Source organism: Rhamphochromis sp. 'chilingali' (assembly GCF_963969265.1).
Source record: "Rhamphochromis sp. 'chilingali' genome assembly, chromosome: 10".
In the NCBI taxonomy this organism is placed as follows: Eukaryota; Metazoa; Chordata; class Actinopteri; order Cichliformes; family Cichlidae; genus Rhamphochromis; species Rhamphochromis sp. 'chilingali'.
The window spans coordinates 25,602,577-25,617,052 of record NC_137937.1 but is presented as its reverse complement, the minus strand read 5'-3'; the positions used below and the strand labels follow the sequence as shown (position 1 = coordinate 25,617,052).

At 39.4% G+C, this 14,476-nt stretch overlaps 1 protein-coding gene across 1 annotated transcript in view; it reads right to left on the bottom strand.

Moving 5' to 3' along the window:
• Positions 1 to 14,476, bottom strand: part of ipo11 (importin 11) — a 128,014-nt gene that overhangs the window by 48,463 nt on the left and 65,075 nt on the right. The window contains exons 17-22 of the mRNA XM_080893946.1: positions 14,292 to 14,325; positions 14,055 to 14,095; positions 13,835 to 13,951; positions 11,719 to 11,832; positions 7,660 to 7,775; positions 6,550 to 6,626 (exon numbers count right to left, since the gene is read on the bottom strand). Of these exons, the coding sequence (XP_080750072.1) occupies positions 6,550 to 6,626; positions 7,660 to 7,775; positions 11,719 to 11,832; positions 13,835 to 13,951; positions 14,055 to 14,095; positions 14,292 to 14,325 (499 nt within the window). The remainder of the gene's footprint in view (positions 1 to 6,549; positions 6,627 to 7,659; positions 7,776 to 11,718; positions 11,833 to 13,834; positions 13,952 to 14,054; positions 14,096 to 14,291; positions 14,326 to 14,476) is intronic.

Genomic DNA, 14,476 nt, shown 5'->3' with positions numbered 1-14,476 from the left:
TATGGTGAAGCATATCTGCCCTTTGGGCTCCCCTGCAGAATTGGTTTTCCCTTCGTTGGGAGCACGCACTGGGCTCTTCAAATCACGGACAAACAGTATCCCACATTCTTGATTTTTAGTTCACAAACACTTGTGATGACTAACTACTGGTGACATTTTGGAGATGTTAGCTCTTTATACAGTAAAGTTACAGTGGGATACAAATAATATCAGGCTGATGCTGCCACAATTTGTTCCCCCGGTTCAAACCACAGACAAACAGTATCCCACAGTTGTTTATGTTTTTAAACCCATTTTGCACAGAGAGGCATTTTTTGAAAAATGTATTGATAGCAATGTTGAATATTATTACACAGGAAAAAAACAACTACAGTAAAATAATCACACCGTGATGCCTCTGCCTTTGTAAATAGAGGGACAGTAACTGTGTGTGTATATGTCTGTGAAGGTTCTCAGTCATCCAGGTCATCGTAGTCAAAGGAGCTTGCAAAGAAAAGCGTCTGGACTTCTTTAAGTTACTTGAAGAAGCTTCTCGGATGAGAGGTGAAACGTCTTCAAGTAACTTAAAGAAGTCCAGACGCTTTTCTTTGCAAGCTCCTTTGACTACGATGACCTGGATGACTGAGAACCTTCACAGACATATTGCCTTAAATTTTGGGAGGAACACCCTTCAACTGGTGCGGGAGTATGAAAGGGAAATAATCCAGTTTTTGAGATCCCTTCCCAGACGCCTTAACGCCCACTCACATCCTGGGTCATCTGATCCCAGGAATTCCCATGATAAGGCAGGGCCAGGTTTCACAATGAACACACCCGAAACTCTGGCTGATTGGGACCCACACCCAGTTTCACACCTTGGCTCAGGCGATTAGAGGATCATCAGGGGGTCCTTTTGTCCCTCTGTGGGGGGTTACTCCCACTAGGTTTATATCTGGGACTCTCCACCATTTGACCTTAGAACTGAAGAAGCTTCTCGGATGAGAGGTGAAACGTCTTCAAGTAACTTAAAGAAGTCCAGACGCTTTTCTTTGCAAGCTCCTTTGACTGTGTGTGTATATGCAAGCGTGTAAAGCCTGCAGTTATCAGCATTTTGTCTCTATCTGCCATTCTGCAATTCATCTCATGTAAACAATAATGTGGCGCACAGCATGACATGAAAAAAGGCACATACCTTTGACGTTGTGTGACGAACTCTGTATTCCTCGTCCACACGTAAACGCAAAAAAGGAGTTTTCAAAAATCTCCATTTTCGGTGATTCGAAATGCCGTTTACGTGTGGACGAAACAGCTGCGTTTTCAAAAATACCCGTGCAGGTGTGGACTAATAGTAGACATTAGTAGTTTATTTTCCTACTACCTGTAATTTATTGCAGATTACTTGTATTTGCTTAATTGTTTACTAAATGTTTGAGGTGTGAAATAAACCGCAATGGAGCAAAATATGGGTGTGTGTGGTTGGAGGATGTGTTTGTGCGTGTGCACGCGCGCGGGGGGGGGGGGGGGGGGGGGGGGGGGGGGGGCGAACATTTTTCTTGTAAAACAAAGGGGGGCCTAGCAAAAACAAAGTTTGGGAACCACTGATCTAACTGTACATTCATCATCTTAGAATTCAATGCAACCATCTATTTTCTTTACTGCTTATCCAATTTAGGTTTGCAAGGGAGCTGGAGCCTATCCAGGCTGTCACAAACAGGGACACAGGGTACACCAAGTCTATCACAGGGCTAACACAGAGAGACAGAAACATTCATGCTCACACTAAGACCTACGGCCAGTTTAGAATCACTAAATACATGCATGTTTTTGGACTGTGGGATAAAATCGGAGCACCTAGAGACAACCTACACAGGAACGATTGATGGCAAAAAGCAAACACTGCAACGCCTCATCGTACAATTTTGGATGACCATTTGGACCAAAATAAAGCTATTTGAAGACACAGGCTAAAATAACAAAAAGATTATGAAAATTAGCATATATGGCTACAAGAGCTACACATGACTTCCATATATCTCTTGTTATGAGAAAATAAGCAATCACTGGTTTTTAAAGATCTCTACATTTTGTGATTTTCTGTTTTATATCTATTTTTAATCCATCCATTCGCTACCGCTTTTCCTTTTCAGCGTCGCGGGGGGCGCTGGAGCCTATCCCAGCTGTCGTAGGGCGAGAGGCGGGGTACACCCTGGACAGGTCGCCAGTCTGTCACAGGGCTAACACACAAGGACAGACAACCATTCATACTCACATTCACACCTAGTGACAATTTGGATTTTCCAATTAACCTATCCCCACAAGCTGCATGTCTTTGGACGGTGGGAGGAAGCCGGAGTACCTGGAGGGAACCCACGCAAACACGGGGAGAACATGCAAACTCCACACAGAAAGACCCCGGCCTGATGGTGGAATTGAACTCAGGACCTTCTTGCTGTGCGGCTATTTTTAATTTTATTTTTATTTTTAATTAATACAACACTAATGTGTTTGTTTCCGACCAAAACTACGAACCTTTCGACCAAAACTTTGAACTGCTGAGTTTCTCAACACTGAAGGGACAAAGTAAAGTACATTAAAATGGCTACTTATCTCTATTTCTTGCTGACATTAGTCAGTGTAACGCCAGTAAGAGAGAAGAGAGAAACTTCTGTGCTTGTGCTCCATCATCACAAGTCAGAGCACCACACACAGTTGAAACGTGTCCTAGTTCAGAGTGTGGTGGCAGTGATACAGAGCGTAGTGCTAGTCTAACAATTTAGCCAAAGCAAGGCTCTTGACATTCTAATTAGGGAATTTTCTCCTCCAGTTCAGCAATGATGGAGCAGGGCTCTTTATCAGGCAGGCCAGGCCACATACCTGGCAAGCTCCAACATCCTAGTGAGCCAGACTATCTCAATGGCCCACATCCCTCCATTGCTCTCCATGGGCAAAATAAATGAACCACCAGATGTTCTAGTGAAAACTAGCCAAAGATGATGACTAGCTGAAGACTGATGAAAGAGATAGATTACAAAACACAGGCAACTTTAGTTCTTGTATAAGATTTGTCATTGGTATGTGGAAATAAATGCATGTTTTAAAGGAAAAATGTTTCTCTATTTAACTTCTTGTTCTTCCCAGCGTTAAATCACAGCTTTTCAAAGTGTTTCCTGATTTGTTCAAACCTGTGATCATACCTCTGAGCTATCATCTTTGAACATAGCAGCTTTGAAATTTCTATCTGACACTTGCACTCACAAGCACATTGAATGCAATTAATGAGCTTTAAACATGCAAACATAACCTTGGGAGAAACTGATTTTCACAAGAACATAAGACAGAGACAGCAACAAGCTGTAGAGAAAGTACTTAGGGCTGACAAGTGGCAGTAATTTTAAAGTCTTATCATCTGGGTTATTCGACTCATTAACGTAGCAGCAAGCATAGCCTAAAATAGCGGCACACATGCACAAATGCTACAATAGTGAAAACATCTACTGATGGCAAAGTACTTAAAACCAGCGCGCTTGTTAAGAGTTTTTGAAAATTTGATAACAGCTAAGATAACAGGGGCCTGACTAACTGAGGCCCACTGATCACTCTTGACTTTAAAGACAGCAACAGAGAGAAGACAAGTTCAGATTGCTTAATCGTGACATGACTGAAAGACTAAAAACTGGATCCTTTATCTCATAGCAGATGCAAGAAGAAAGAAGTTGTCAATGAGATGTGGCTGAAAGCTTAATAAGAGCTATTAAACAGCCCTTGTGTTAAGAATTATCAGTCCTAATATGACAAAACGGTAAAACAGCTAATATGTGCAAAATCAATACCTAATCTACATCTATTTTAGATACAGAAGCAGTTTAACATGAAAAGATGATTGATTAGAAACTTACCAACACCTTTTGATATTAGACATACGTATAGAAAACTCCAAAGATTTAGCCCAGATCTTTTTTATGAATATACAAACATGACTTGTATTTAAAAAGCAAAAAAAAAACAAAAAAACACAATGCATTTGCCCCTCATTTATTTATTTATTTTAATACTAATGGACTCCAGTTTCCTTGTACCTGCAGAAATGTGAAAGCTTTTTTTTCCTTTTCCTTGCATTAATATGTGTCTGGCATGGCCAGAGTAAAGTGGCACTCATCATCACTGAACCAAATATTGACAGAAAGGCGAGCAAGGTCTCCGAAGTAAACACAGAAAATGGGAATAATTATAAGCATATTTGGGTCACAAAATGAGTCACATTATATTGACCAAGATGGATGTTGGCAAAGCAGGATCTATTCTTAATCTATTAAGATCTATTCTTAAGGGAGAGAGATTGTTTCTCTATTGCAGCCTCTGATGAGAAAGAATTATTATTTGTTTTCAGCGTTTTAACACATGAGGCTGCTGTTGGATCACTGGGAGGATGGACAGATGATATAATATGGCATTTCTTCTTGCAAAATCACTTTAATAACCAATTTGTTATCTAAATAGACTATTAATTTCCTAATTTGAAACTAATTGCTGTAGCCCACATTTGAGCCCTTATGAGTTAAACTGCATATTAGGGAGATAAATGGTGCTGAATGGAATTGTGAAAGTAAACCTTTCATCTAATGTGGAATACCATTGTTAGGGCTGCGCTTCGCAGGCCGCGCTGGTTTAGAGACTTATTCCCGTGAACAAAGCAAGACAGAGCTCAATCCATTTTAACTTGCGAGGGGAGCTGATTGGACCAGGATCTTGGAGCTGCAAGCTCCTCACCTGATGTGTCTATGAGCATGTGATGTGATCAGTGATATGTGTATGTGTGTCTGTGTAGGAAACAGAAGTCAGCCTTCATCCTAAAGATCTAATCATCTTGCTAAAGATCTAATAATTTTGCACAATGACAATCATATTCATCCACAATTCTCTAACAACCATCACAGCATTTTCTCATATACCTTTATGACTGAGCTAATTTTTCTCCTGGAATTTGTGTTTCCACTTCCATCTGTCAATCTCCATTTCTACACAACCTTATCTGTCCGTGTGTATCTGTCTCTCATTTCCCACCATTAAACCTTCAATTTTTTGCTGTTCTTTAATCTGACACCCTCTTATCGATATTACAGTCTGTCTTCCCTCCTTCGATACACCCATTAAGCCCACTTAAACCAGTAATATGGCAGCTGATCAGCACGCGCTGATTATATGACAGATCTTCGTCAATCAAGTGGAAGCAATCGGGGCTGACGTCTTTCAATCACACAGTCAAGACTTCTACAAGTGCATAAATGTTATTTGCATTATTAGTTCATCTTCTGTGCTGAAAAATGTTCAGGAAAATGTTCCTGAATGATTGGACTCATTGTGATCACCCACAAACTTTAATCTGAATTTAAAACAGTTTTTCTATCACTAGGATTTGGTATGCTTTTTCACTTCTCTTTTTTGGTTTCTTGGCAACAGTAGTTGTTTTTGTCACCTTCCTGCCACCTCTCTGTAATTTTCTGTGATTGGTCTAAAATTTAACATAACTAGCAGTGATGCCTTGAAAAAAAAAAAAAAAAAAGCATCCCTTTTCCTGCCGTTTTCATCTCCTTGGTTTCCTGTTTCTGTTCAGCACTAGATAAGGCCGTCTCTTATCTTTCATCCATGTCCACGCTCCTCCAATGCACAAACTTTCTTTTATGTGACTTTCTCTTTATGAATTTTCCAGCAATCACTTTTAAATAATTCCTTTTCATTCACCACCTCCATGCCAACTTTTATCAAGCTTTCCCCTTTCCTCATCCTCTCTAATTCCCTCATCCTCTAATACATCAATCCATAACTGTCAACCCGAGTCCTTTGCTCTTGTCTCATGATTCCCCAGCCACACTGTAAGTGATCAAATGCTCCACCAAGCCAATCAAGCTACACTAGTGGTCATATCACTCGTTATGTGCAGAAGCACTAAATCAATACTATTCCTCATCGCACGCAAGGCCACACACATACACCACTACAGAGTAGAACATGTGAGGTGTGTCCCAGTGCTGTGGGCCCGTGATAAATCATCCAGCCAGTTCTATTCAGTCTGCCACCCCTCGCAGCTGCCTACAGACCAAGAGTAGTGACTCTGATGCCTTGAGGCAACTGCAAAGCCGCAACTCTGATCTTTACAAGCTACAATAGCCTGAGGTAATCAAACTATGAAAATTAAGTCCACGGTCATGGATTGCATCAACCTTCCCCATTCTCTGTGATTCTCAACTATTTGATCTGACAACACTGGCTTGTTTTGGGGGGGGGGGGTTGTGCAGCAATTTTACATCACTGTTATGACCATTTCTGGAGTGAAATGTTTTTTGTCTCTCTCTTCATAACAACACATATACAAATAAATATAACCATTATACAGGAAACCCACTCTAAAATGCATTATAGTCACATTATTCTTCATATTATTGTGACAGCTTCCTTTCTAAACAATACTGTGATCTGCATATAAAATGCCATTAAGTTATTTTGGGGAGTTTGTGTGTGGTCATAAACCAGGCCAGGCAAACCAGCAAACAAAGAAACATCATGTGAGCTCACCTAGCAAAGCTGACATGTTCTGGAAAATTCTGAGCAGCTCTGGAGTGATGGCTGGACTGTTCTCCAAAGTCACCAACCTGCATGATGACATGATGAGAGGCAAACAAGGGCAAAGTAATGAGATGAGAGAGAAAGAGAAAAAAAACAAGAAGTAACAAAAGAGATGTTCATTAGATTAGAGATGGCAAAAGAACATGGGATGAGAAACAGCAACACGACAAATATTACAGGAAGAGAAAGAAGGTCACGGGGATTTAAAACGGAGGAAAAACAAGGAATTATGAAGGTTGTGTACAAAGAAAAAGACAAAATATCATAAAAGCAACATCGAATGGCTAAATTTTGGCTATAAATGAAGTCCACTAAGAAAATGGAAGTTGTAGTCTATATAAAAAGAACTAATATTAGGGATCTAAAAAGAAAATGTTTGAATACACAGTTCATTCACATTTGTAGCTTACTAAATGTGTTATTGACACATCATCAGGATATTATAAGCACAACATAACCTTAGAAGCAAACAATAACAACAAAACAACCCAATTTCGACTGTAAACCAAGCAAACAAATATATAGGGCACCACTGTTTATCAAGTAGACTAAAAGATAGGAAAATAGATATAAGACTGAGGGTTTCTACTGCAAGACAGACACGGCATGCTGAATGCTGAACAGTGAAGCTCTCCAGCGCGGCAGACAGGAAAAGAGATTAAGTAGGACGTTAAAAAGCAAATGGATGATAAAAGAGCAATATAGGGTAACCCTGACAAATTCTCTTCTGCTGAACTGAACCTTTTGGAGGTAATGCATTTTCAAAAGTGAACATAGTGTATTGTAGCAGGCACCTTCATTAAAATGGTACATTCCCAAATATTAAGATAAAGTTAAGATTGTGGTTGAGCTGCATGAATTAACAACACCTGCATTTAACTCAAGAATAGATGCCTTTGAAAAAGAAAACTGAGAGTCAGTAAATGAGGCTGATGTTTAACATGAGAAAAGGACTCCGGTGAAATAGAGTGACAAAGACAGCTATATCCAAAGTATCTAGTGTCCTGATGGGAGTGTGTACAAGTCATAAATGTTAGTGTACTGCATATGTCTCTATACCAAAGCTCCAGCCCATCCTCCAGCAAATACACATGTGGCGGCTGCGAAACATCAGTGCTCAACTGGATGACAGGAAGAAGAAAAGGGTACAGGTTCTTGCTTTCTGCCCCGAGGCCCTGTGAGAACACAAAGATACAGGAAGTCAGTTTGTGTGCTTCAGTTTAATGGGTTTTCCTTGCAGATAACTTTAGCAGAACGGTGTGGAATAGAGACACATCGGCTTATCCAAAACCTGACACACCCTTCCCCAGCAACTAGTGAAAGACCATACCTCAGTGAATCAGGTTAACAGGGAGGAAGCTCTTTGTAAGCACAGAATGTTTCTTTGGCTGCAAAATACTTGCCTTAGGGTGCAAGAGTTGTTTATGGATTTATTTTTTAAAATCCTCACTTTATATCCCTTTAAAACACTATGGACCTATTAAGTTCGATTTCTGGGAAAAAAGCATGTCCTGGAACTAAGTCAGAGGTCGTTTCTTGGTCGTTTAGATTTTAATGACGTTTAAGATGACACAAGAGTAAGAAATGACGCAACTTCCCCTTGGGAGATTTTTTTCTTGGCAAAGTGTACTTCACAAGCCCTTTGTTACTAATGCACTGGACATCTGTATGTGGCCATACTGTAACACAGAAAAGGGGAATGAGCAACCGAGTAGTGTGTCATTTTGACCTCAATAGTATCGCACTGCTTTTAACTAATAGGGGGCATAAAACAGTGCTACTGGAAGCAAAGATGAAGACTTTAAAACCAAACTCATATTTCAAGGTACATTACCGCAGCTATAATGCTGGATTTGACTGTAAGAAAGGACACAGCTCAACACACATTCAGCTCTACATGATTGTTAGTGTTGTTATTGTTTCTGGAGGAAAATCTGGTCATCTAGTAAAGATTCTGCATCCCTTTTTCCAGATGTGTTTGGGTCAAATGCAACAGCAACATATCCAGAGTATGACCAACCATTTGATTAATGTTTCAACCAGGCTATAGACTATATCAATTTGGCAACACATAGTATAATTGAAATAGCTAAACTGAATGCTTCACTCAACATATCACAGAGAAACAGAGTTTGCATTTTCAAATTATTAAAAAATAAAAAATAAAAAAAATAAAAAAGCAGATTCCCTGTACACTTTCCTGGCCAAAAAAGTCACACATGTCAATATTTAGTTGAACCATCTAAAGCTGGCATCGTTTCAATAAGCAAACCCCTGCAGTCTTTATCTTTCAAACTTGGGCCGTCTACCAGAGGCCTGGGAGCTTCAGGGTCCTGCGAATTATCTTTGTCTTTTCTAAGCTGTGTTCTTCTGGACGAATCTCAGATGTGGCTCTTGGGATCTGCTGGAGCCATTTGTCCAGTTTGGGGATCACTGCCCTGAGTGCTCCGATTATCGCAGGACCACTATTACATTCTCCTTCCACATCTTCTCTAGCTCCTCTCTCAGCCCTTGGTAAATCACAAGGTTCTCATCTTCTTTCTTCCTGATGTTGGCTAGCACTTGGGAGTGATACATCTATCACTATAGCCTTCTCCCTCTGCTGTCAGTTTAAATATTTAATCGCAATTAATTGCGTGATTCCCTACAGTTAGCTCGAGACTAATCATAAATTAATCACAGATTTCTTTATCTTTTCTAAATGCACCTTAACAATAGTTTTTTCACGTTTCAATATCAGCACGGAGGTGGACAAACAGACCTGCTTTAGTCACATGTATATTTATGTAATACTGCTCAGAATATTCTCCAGAAAAATCTCAAGGGTACTGCATGCTCAAAAAAATATGCCAAAAGTAGACTTAAGCATATACTTCCTCACAATATAACTGCCTGCAAGACATAGCCACCCATGTAGCTATGGCTGTTGAAAGTTTGTCCCTTGTTTTAGATTGTTCAGGCGCCTCAGTTGAAAACTGTCCAGCATTGTCTGCATCAACATGTTATTATCACATTAACGTCAACAGCCCTTATCTCTGTGTGCGTGTGTGTATATATGTAAGTATATATGTGAATACACTGTCTGAGTGACTTCAAACAATAACACGGTTATTGAACTGACAAGAAAAAAGTCATCCAAATTCAGTTCAAAGTTTGTTTCATAAAAGGCAAAAGACAACCTTCCTTTAAGCAAAACTGTCAGCAGAGTTAGACAAGTACACAAACACGCACACACAGCAAAAAAATAAATACTTACATAAATCAGAATACACACAAACACACAAGTCAAGCACTCAAAGTTACCAATTATAGTGCCAACAAACACAATTGTTCTAAATTATGGATTATGCCCTCTGAAGCATTTCTCACCCTTGATACCTCACTTCCATCTTTCTTCACACATACACACAAACTCCTCTTGATGAAAACTTAACCACTATCTGACACCATGGCCTTTTAAAGCACTCTATCACTTTAAGCTTTACACATCCACTCTGTGTATTTATAGAGAACACAAGATCATTTGGAAGAGGATAAGGGAAAGATGCTGTTGATGATGCTAAGTGCTTGGGCACAGTCCCACTTTGGGGGTGTCAGCTCCTTTTATGCAGTTAAAAAGCAACTCCCCATAAAAAAGATCAAATACGAAGAGCCTGACTTAGCATGAGGTTGTGGTAAAGTTAGGATTATCGCAAGCTTAAAGTAACTGTTAAGATTAGGCAAGTACTGGTTATGGTTAGAATACATCTTAAAAGTCTTCAGAAGTGCTGAAAAATGACTCTGTGCGTGTAGCAGGGGAATAATCTGTGTGAAGGACGACAGGATCCAAAGTAGCATTCCAGATCTGTCAGCACTGTTTTACTGATAGCATGACATTAATTTGGTCTAAATATGCCATCTCTTACATTTATGTGGGTGTAAAACGAAGACAGCATTTCTCAATCCCCAGATGGTGCAACCCTTCTCTCTCCATCAAACAAACAACAACAAAAAAAAACCCTCCTACAGGCAAAACTGAAGTTTAAAAGCAAGTAAGCCAATACGCCGGCTATTATGCTGTTGGATCACTGACTGGCATGAGTTGGTTGTGCCAGTTCCAGCTGGTCCTAAGCCAAACAATCCATACACACTTCTTTGCAGGTACAGGACTGGGTACATTAGGACAGGTCCAGGTACAAAAGGGTTAATAACACAAGATACTCTGCTGTACCTTACATTTTAACTTTTAAACATTAACATTTTTCTGCATGTATTAAATGAAAAAAAAGAAATTAGCATGTGGCAACACAGTTAGATAATCTAAGGCCCTTCAGCTGCAGATTTTCATTTCGTTTGCCAGATGTGTACTCTTGTTACTCTCCCAGAGGAAACATGTTTGTATCACCAGGCATTTCATTTCCCACCATGAGCTAATGCAGCCACACAGGGGTCCAAATCTTATTCAAGTCTGAGATAAGCACCTTCAGTCCATAACAGCATTCTTCTTGGGACAAATGTTCTTCTCACTATTTAAGTTTATGGGGTTTCTCATTACTGATATCTCCAAATTAAGTTGCAGATATTTGCAATCTGCAGCTTAATTCTCACAACCCACAACTCCTATTATCTCCTGATATCTTTAATTCTAATAATAATCAAAATCAGGTGGATATCTTCTGACTTTGCTCATAGTTGAAATGTAATTAATTATTTGAAAGAGGCCCCAGCTGTGACCCTGGGGTCCTTTGGGAAATTAAACAACAGACCACTGAATATTAATATTGAGATTTTTGCCAAGAGTGTTTTGAAAGGATCTTGAGAATGTGTACCTACAACAAGGATTAAAGCTCTGGGGATTGTGAAATCCACGACTAAACTGAAATTTAGTCAATCCTGATGTTTTGGATTTTTGTGTGTGCTGTTGTTGTTTTTTTAAGAAAACTGTGAATCACACTTATAAACTTAATCACTGTAAAGTTGATACGACAGATCAACTTGTTGTTTAACATTTTGACTCCTCATACTAATCAGTCAATTCACTCAATTTATTTGAATTGAATAGTGTGTGAATACTCGATTTGCAAAAACTGGACCGACTAATGCAAAAATAATAAATTGTAAATTTGAGATGCACCATACCTGTACCAGTTGGATAAGTGTAGTTAGTATGGCACACCGAAGCATGTTGTGTTCTTCAGATTGCTTCCAGAGCAGAGGCAGGTATTGAACTAGACAGCCTACATAGGGCCGTATCTGAAAAAGAATCACATTAGATGGCAAATAAGAAGCAAAGAAAATGCTCTGCAACTTAAGTTGCAGGTTTCACAACAGTTGCAACTCATGTTCAATTCACATCAGACTCCCGTGGATTTGCAGAAATTAAAAGTCTCATTTGGGAGCAGAAAAAGCGACAATGGTGAATTCTGATTCGCTGCTGTCTCAGCAAAGTGTTATGCATATTTACTGCATGCCCAAACAAACTTTGAGACTACTCGGGCATATTTTCTCTCAAAATTTTCTTAATATTGTATACAAACTTGGCATAAGAAAAACAAACAGCCATCCAATAAGAAAGTTTTGGGGGGGGGTGTTTAAGTGAGAAATTGAGATCCCTTTCCTCTTATCCTCCCCGGCCTCCCTAGAAGCCCAAATCAGTCACTTCAAAACACATTTCAGAGGAAAAGCTGGGTACATAAAATACTAGACAGGTAGGTGAAAATTCATGATATTTTTTTTCTTTTAAGTCTGTTTGTCAGCAATGCGAAAATTAAATGTGCCAACTTCATAATCTGCAAAACCTCTTATGGAAGCTAATTTTGTTGACACATGTTGTCAGTGTCTGTAGCTCCACAGCAGCTAAGGCATTACATTTTACCAAACTATAGAGGATATGACACATGCACAGTTCATGAAAAAACTTCTCTGTCCTCAATCATCCTTCACAAAACACTGTTCTAATACCAAAATGGTATCATATCCATTTCCGTTCTTAGATTACATCAAATCTTTTGTTTAAATCATGTAAATATCTGGGTAGTTAGAGACTAATTGGATGCCATCACTGTCATTCCTGTGTGAAATTACAAAATGTGATGGCACACTGTGCAATTTAGGTGCAGTTACTTTGGAGCCAGCCAACTCCAGGACATTTGAGTATGGCACTGAATTAACAACTACAGAAACTATTCTGCCTTTTCTTGTACTGACTTGTGCTAGCCCTTTCTATTCCCTATAGTGGCTATGTGGCCGAGCTGAAGACCCCACACTGGGATTTTTTGCTCGATTACACCTTTATGAGGAGCCACCTAGGAGCAGAGAGAACAGTAAAAGAAAGAAAGAAAATGCTGTGGAGCCTTGAGGAGAAAGATAAAAAGCGAGAAAAACAGACCCACAAAACCACCCTAGGATGACATTTGTGAGACTGACAGCATAAAAAGTAGCTAAATCTCATATCTGTTATCATGTTCATTTCAACTCAACCCATAGTCGTGGTTTCATTGCCTAGTTCCTCAACTGCTGCCACTCTTTGCGGGTTCAAAATCCCTCATGAGAACGGTTAGAATATTAATGGGATTTCCAGTGACATTAGAAGTTTAGCCAAGACCAGTGACTGGGGGAAGTCTTAACCAGATTGACAGTTTGCTAGGATAAAAGCCATTTTTGTGACAGATTTAAGTCAAGGAATTATTTAAGGGATGGCACTTAAAATGGATCTGAATAGAACGTAGGGGGGTCAAAAGGAAAGGCATTTTTTTCCAGGGCTGGCAGTTAAATGGATTAAAACAACTTAATGGATGCTCAAAAAATCTAATCCATATGGTTACAAAAGCATTGCAGTGGCAGAGGAGAGACTGTATCTTCATTGTAAATGAGAGCAGACATCAGAACAAGCGCTGCTTGAGGCTTTGTGATTTACAAAGAATCAAGATTTGGGCTTTATCTTTTAAGACAGATGGCCGTTTTACCTTGGTGGTGTGGGTATAGTACAAGGTGACTGGTGATTTGTATCTGTGATTTGATGTTTTTTTAACAGCTTCACATGTCCCCTGCAGAGTCCAAGTCAATAAGTACAATTTGTGGAGTTACACTTCAAAGAGCACTGCCAGAATATATCTTTTCAGATGTCGAACACAAGGGCTCCTTCAAAGACACTTTGGAGTTTGCCTCAACTTTTCATACCGTAAATGTCATCGTGCAGTAATATAAAGATGCATATTACTTAAGGAAAACTTCTATCTGATATCAAACATCTTACCTGGATGCCTACTCTCTCGATGACGCAGGAGATGACATGGAGCACCTGCATTTTAGTGTCGCACTCTGTTACCTGCTGCAACAACTGGAAGAGCAGCCCAAAGATGGACTCAAGATACTAAACAGGGAGACAGAATTTAAAATGTCAGACATAAATACTGATGTCTAAAAAACCTTTTTTGGTGTTTTCTAAAACTTGAATTTCAGAAACTTGTACTCACTGGAAGGAATTGTTCTGTCCGGAACTCAAAGTCATCGACAGGTGATCATGAGTTAAAGAAGTAGTCAAACTTTAGGGTAGACAGATGTTAAAGCAATTCACCAAGATACACTCAACCATTGTACATTTGCTTTTGCAAGGTCGCAGTCAGTTTACAATAACACTCAAAAGAATGATAAATTCATGTGCTGCTGAAGTTAACTACCCTTATTTTCAAATAGGCCTATCAAAAGGATATTGAGTTTAAGAGTTGTAGCCGTCTCAATCCGCACCTATAAGAGGGGGGAAAAAACATGGCTCAGCAGGTAAAATTAAGCATCACATTATCCATCTAAACCGATACAAACAAACTCACATCGGGCGAGAAAAAATAGAAACCATAAACCTAAAGTAAAACAACTTTTCAGAAATAAACAAAGCTAG